Below are 6,031 nucleotides of genomic sequence, written 5' to 3'. Positions count from 1 at the left end.
AAATTCATTAGTTCAAAATGTAAACGAGGAAGTACACAAATATTTGTTTTGTGAAATATACTGGTGTTATCAAGCACATATCATAGGAAGCTCAGAAATTTTATAAGGCACACAAAGATTCAGTTGCTGAACCAGGGCTTGAATCCAGATATTCTTTCCACGATTAATACATTATATACCTTTCCATTAGCTACTATCACATTCTCACCCCAACCAAATAACATCCAAGCACCACTCCATGCGCCGTAAACACACTTTGACTGTATACTTTTCGTGTCATTGGGCAGTGTGTCTATTTGGGGTATGCTACTGCCCTTTGGCTCCTATTGATCTCCTCCCATCATTCAACACTGCTCCTACTCAACCGCTTAGGGAAGACGCAGCCAGGTGGGAATTAATTTTTATTCGTACTTGTCCAAACTGTATAAAGATCAAACTCTTTGAGAACAAATACCTGGTTAGTCTTCTCCCCCTCCAGATTCCTCATGTTACTCAGAAAACTCATCAATAAATATATGCTAACAAATAAATCTATGGAGTTGAATCATTTCTATGTGCAGCAAAAGTCCCCTTCCATTCAGTTAACATATGTTAGAAAAATCAACATTTTTGAAAGGGTGGAATATACTCCTGGAAAGCAGTAATCATTACAGGAAGTTCTTTGCAATGTTAATAAATAACTTACCATAAATTTGTCTCCGGTTAAAACGGTCTACTCGCTTATCATCATTACAGGTAAGATAATTTACCGAAAGAAACAAGGGGCCATAAAAATAAAAAATCATAAATGACCTTACTCTAACAGCTGTCCCTTCATTGGCCACATACTACCGTGATAAAGTTACTCATAAATGAAAAGAAATAGAAATGATTGTGATGTTTCAAACTGGAAAATTTATGTATGCAAAAGCATGTTTATTCAAAGTGATAATATTATTGTAATGATTCAATAAAACTTCAATTACAATCATGCTGAACATTCGATAAGAGAGCAGGGAAGTGTGATGACTCAGGTTTGGTTTCAAAGCACCAGCGGTAGTTACATATTGTGGAATTTCCTCTGACATAATGTGAAGATGAGGGTGCACATTTCTGTGTAGTGCGATCATATAAAAAGCCACAGGAGTCCTGCAGAGAACACAACTCCTCAGAGACAGCCGAGTGCACCACTGTCTAGGACAAGAGCCAGCGAGGAACCGGAAAACAGCCAACTTCTGTCAACATGAATCCTAAGCTGGTTTCTGCTCTGTTGGCAGCTTTCATGCTCTCTGCAGTTCTGTGTGAAGGTAAGCACATCTTTCCCATCTACAGTTTTCTTCTGTCCATATGCTCAGGTTGGGTGTCGATCCTTAGTGCTGGGACAACAGATAGCCTTTTGATTCATGAAAGGAAACCTTTGTAGCTATTTCATATTAAGTTGAGGTTTTAATAATGTAGCATTTAATAATGTATAAACTGATGGATGTGGGCCTTTGGTTTCTAGTACTATAGTATGCAGATGTGTAACATAAATCTTGAATGTCTAGTATATCCTCTGGGGTTCGAATGCTAACCCATCTTATCTAGTATTATTAAACTGGGTAACTTAAATAATTACACTGTTAAGTATTTTATTGACTAAGCACTGACTGAAAAAAAAACCAAATTTCTATTCAGTTAAAAAACATCTTGAAAAATTATAGATCTTTTGGGAATCCTTCTTATAAAACAAATATAGTTTAAACTGCATCTGGAAAATAATAAATCTATTCTCTTCTTTTATATTTACCAAAATATAAAACAGTTTTGTGTATCTCATTGATAACTTACTATTAAATCCTTCTGAAGGCCTTTCTTGGTCAGAGTATTTTCATTTGCCTACTATAAAGAGCAGTCTGGTACCACAGAGGATTATTCTATGAAAGGATAATGAAAGTATATAAGGACGTCCCCAAAGATATTGCAACATTGTATATAGAAATCCCTTCAATGAATTCTGTCACGATTGTTCTCCAAACAATGACAAGATGAGAGGCCAAGGCCTAGAAGAATGTCAGGCCTTTAGTTCAGGGATGGATTTGTGAATGGCAGGATGATCCTTACAAGCTCCCAACAATCACATTCGAATTAAAAAGGAGGTAGCAGGCAGAATTGTGCCCCTTCCTGGAATCTACCCTGAGTTGCTGTTTTTGTTTGTTTTCACAGCTACACTCACGCCAAGGGTGGCCACAGAACTTCGATGCCAGTGTTTGAAGACTCACCCCAAACCTTTCCATCCCAAACATATCCAAGAACTGAGAGTCATTGACAGTGGACCACACTGCCCCAAATCAGAAGTCATGTAAGTTCTTTCAAAGGCTCTCACATGATTGCATTATAAAATCTAGAGCAGAGAAAGGAGAGCTATGCCACCACATTGTACGAAGACAGCAGTGAACAGAACTGAAATGATTTTGTCCTAAAGATATCTAAATCTAGCGCATTCCATGCTTAGTAGTGGATAATCACTGGAGTTTGACCTTTGTGATGGCCAAGAGATGCCGGAAGCCCGTTGATAACTTATTGCTCTCCGTCCCTCCCATTCTAGTGTGAAGCTTATTGGAAAGGATGGCATGGATGGCAAGCTGGTCTGCCTGGACCCCACAGCAAAGTGGGTGCAGAGGATCGTGGAGATGTTTTTGAAGAAGTGAGTTCCTTTCCTTTGACTGTTTCATTTTTCTTGGGGAATATATAAAGTCCAGAAGTCAGCCTATACATTCTATGCTGCTGTTAAAAAAATCTTTTCTTTCTGTTAACTATCTTCTCGATTAAAAATTAAAAAGCAGCAGTGTGTTGTACTCATGTCTAGAAAGACCATGTAACTTAAATTTGTCCAGGAAGGTCTGGGCTTCAGCAGGTGCTTTGAAATTGCCCTTAATGGAGTCTCTTTCATCCTCAGACATGTCCTTGTTTTTTCCCTGTGTGTGCTTGCAAAGAAAAGCATCTCTAGCACATAAATATCTAAGACTGTTAATTTCTCAAGGACATGTATCTTAAGAACTATTTTATCCTCCTTAACAGAGAAGTATAATGAAAACTTTATTCTATATTTTCAGAGCTGAAAAAGAACAATCATAAAAGGATCATTCTTTATGGTTTCCAAGAACGCTTCAGTGAGGACGCCTATGGAACACCAAGCGAAACCCCATCGGTACTTTATGTACTGCCTGGGTTAGGGGCAGGGCTGCCAGAAGATAGGATACCCATGTACATTTGACATCCTGCAAAAAAAGGAAACGTGTCCTTATTTTCTCATTTATATTGTCTCATGCAATATCTAGAACATGCATTTTTTATAAAGCTGTCTTAGACTCAAATTCGGCTAGAAATCCTGTATTTTCTTTTGTGACTCTAGTCTGGAGGCCAGAATTCATGAGTCCCAGGGGGAACTGTGCCTTGGTTTCTTCTGTTTCTCTTCTGGGAAGATGATCAACTCCGTCATCATCCTACCTCACAGGGATGTTGTGAGGACCTCTGGAAGCACTTTAGGCTTCTTCATGCTCATGTCGATGATCTTCAAGTGTAACTTATTCACCTATTTATTATTTATATATTTATTAAAGCAACAAACATTGTAATATTTGTGCATGCAATTGAGAAAGTGGGAAAGAAAATATTCTTGATTAGCCCATACGATTAAGTTATAGTGCATTTGTATTAATTTTAGCCATCGAATGATAATATATGAGAGAATTTTTGACTAGGGTAAACATATTTATTAAATTAAAATACAAGGTGCCTTATAGAAAAGAATGAGTAATTCTTTACTATGAAGATGTAATTATTTATCTGAAATGAAAATTTAACTAAAAGTCCTACGTTTGTTACGGGAGATCTTGTCACTTGCCTTCCTTGTTGCATAGCTGTGTTGAATCATCTGTATACAGTTACAACTTCACTAGGCAATATAAATAGAATAGTTTCTTGCTGCCTAAAATTATGCATTATGTACCAGTAGATGGCCATTCTTTCAGTAAAATGATTGTGTGTTTTCAAGATCACTCTTTTTTATTTTTTAACTTCAAAGTGACTTTAAGATATTTTTCTTACCTTTTTAATGCCATGGAAATATAAATATAATTATAAAATATTTCAGAATATATAATTTATTGTCAAAGCTCTTGGCTGTTTGACTTTGTCTTTTGTAGCTTAAACTCTCCTGGGAATCTATGTTCATAATAAAATCATATTTTTATTTTAAAAATCTAAATGCTTCTCCTTAGTATTTTATACATTACATGGAAAATCAGAACTTCCGAGAGGTGGGTTATAAATAGTAATTTCTGTGATGAAAGTTGGACATTTTTCTGGACTGTCCCCTCTGTTCCACTTTGCAAATACAACTGGCTTCAGATTTCCTGTCAATCAGGAAGTATTTAAAATCTCTCCCATATGCTTACACAATTAAACTTACACTCACTGAAAGAAAGAAGGGAGCACAAATTATATGGTACCTATCAGCTCGTTGAGGGGATAAAACGGACATATCTGGTGAAATAAATTATTTGTCATTATGACTAAGGATGAAAATCTATTAGTATTTATTTGACACTTATTTTAACTGACAAATTTACTATCTTACCAATCTCTTTATAACTTTCATAACAATCATGAGGGAAGAAACACCATCTCTAGTTTACAAATGAAGAAACAGATAGGCTCAGAGTTTGTTAACCAAAGTCACACTAATCATAAAGGCACACAGATCATTTAATAAATGATTACCTAATTAAATCCAATTAGTTTGGGTTCAGATACCATGTAGTCTTCTCTTCAAGACTCAAAAAAAATTCAAATCACTGACATTTAGTCCAATCCAACTCAATCCTTGGAATTTCTGAGACTTTGAATCTGTATGGGAACTCAGAGCCTCCTCTTTCTCCTGCAAAGTACGCGGTAGGCTTAAACTGCTGACCTTGAAGGGTCAGTAGCCTAGCTTTTAACCAAATATACCAGGTTCCCTTTTTTCTCTTTATGATACCCAAACCAAATTGTTTTCTATAGCTAGTACGAGGAAATGTAGCCATATATAAGGTTTGGCGTTACAAGGGAAGGGTTTGGGATGGCAGATATTGGTCGGGCTGGGTTCACTATCCAAGACACGACTGTGAGTGTGCTTGCTGCCAGGGCTTCCTGCTGCTGGGTACACGCAGATCTCTTCATTTGTTCACTTCTACATTCGGAGCTGTGCTCAGGCTCTTCTTTAGGCCTCTCTTTCGATGTCTCCATTTTGCTCCACATTTAAATCTATCTTATGCTTTCAGGTCTAGGCAGATGCTGTACTCCTTGGTCTTCCCAGAGAGTTCTATCATTACCCGCATTCTCTGAAGTAAATCCCTGGACTGAATTAGAGCGTTCGATGGTGGAGATGAAAGGGCATAGAGATAATTTTGTACTCTACATGGTACTACTTTTCTACAGGAGTACATTTCTCATCCTAAAAACAAAGGAGCTTTGTCACGAGCTATCAGAGTACATGTTATATTCTCACATTAAGCTATCATACCATTTGAGAGCTTAAAATTATAGCATATTAGTATACTGCATGTAGTTATCCATTGCTTGTGAGTCAAGTTTAACTCACAGCAAGTCTACCCACTGCCATCAAGTCAATTCTCACTCATAGCAATCCCAAAGTATAGAGTAGAACTTCTCCCTTAGGTTATGGAGGCTGTAAATCTTTCTCCTTCACAGCAGATGGGGGACTTGAACTTCTAACCTCAGTTAGCAGTCAAGCATATAAGCCACATACAACCAGGGTTACTTTAGAAACAGTACAAAAACTTGAAAACAATTGAGTGACCATGCTATTCCTCCCGCAGAATACAACTTAAAATAAAAATTAAATACGTCTTAAAATTCTCTTAAACTGAATTTATGAATTGAACAGAAGGTAAAAAATGGGCCAGAATTGGATGCAAGCTATAGTCCAAAGATGTTAACTATTGATTAAAGCTGGTTTCTATTTCCCCAAGAGTATTTTCAAAACCTGTTAAATCTATAACATTAGTTT

The 6,031-nt window shown here is 36.8% G+C and overlaps 1 protein-coding gene across 1 annotated transcript; it reads left to right on the top strand.

Moving 5' to 3' along the window:
• The first annotated feature begins 1,129 nt into the window (after nucleotides 1-1,129).
• CXCL8 (C-X-C motif chemokine ligand 8) lies at nucleotides 1,130-4,207 on the top strand. The gene is made up of 4 exons (XM_075544209.1): nucleotides 1,130-1,286; nucleotides 2,185-2,320; nucleotides 2,567-2,665; nucleotides 3,075-4,207. Exons 1-4 carry the CDS (start codon nucleotides 1,223-1,225, stop codon nucleotides 3,094-3,096), a joined length of 321 nt encoding a protein of 106 aa, XP_075400324.1. The 5' UTR covers nucleotides 1,130-1,222; the 3' UTR covers nucleotides 3,097-4,207.
• Nucleotides 4,208-6,031: the final 1,824 nt, after the last annotated feature.

The sequence above is a fragment of the Tenrec ecaudatus genome, chromosome 3 (assembly GCF_050624435.1).
Source record: "Tenrec ecaudatus isolate mTenEca1 chromosome 3, mTenEca1.hap1, whole genome shotgun sequence".
Classification (NCBI taxonomy): domain Eukaryota; kingdom Metazoa; phylum Chordata; class Mammalia; order Afrosoricida; family Tenrecidae; genus Tenrec; species Tenrec ecaudatus.
This window is presented reverse-complemented; position numbering and strand designations above follow the sequence as displayed.

Excerpts from the sequence above, each read along its gene's own strand:
- CXCL8 (XM_075544209.1), top strand. The coding sequence starts at position 1,223 with ATGAATCCTAAGCTGGTTTCTGCTCTGTTGGCAGCTTTCATGCTCTCT. Across the intron at positions 2,321-2,566 it reads TGCCCCAAATCAGAAGTCAT|TGTGAAGCTTATTGGAAAGG; the intron begins GTAAGTTCTTTC and ends CTCCCATTCTAG. Across the intron at positions 2,666-3,074 it reads GTGGAGATGTTTTTGAAGAA|AGCTGAAAAAGAACAATCAT; the intron begins GTGAGTTCCTTT and ends CTATATTTTCAG.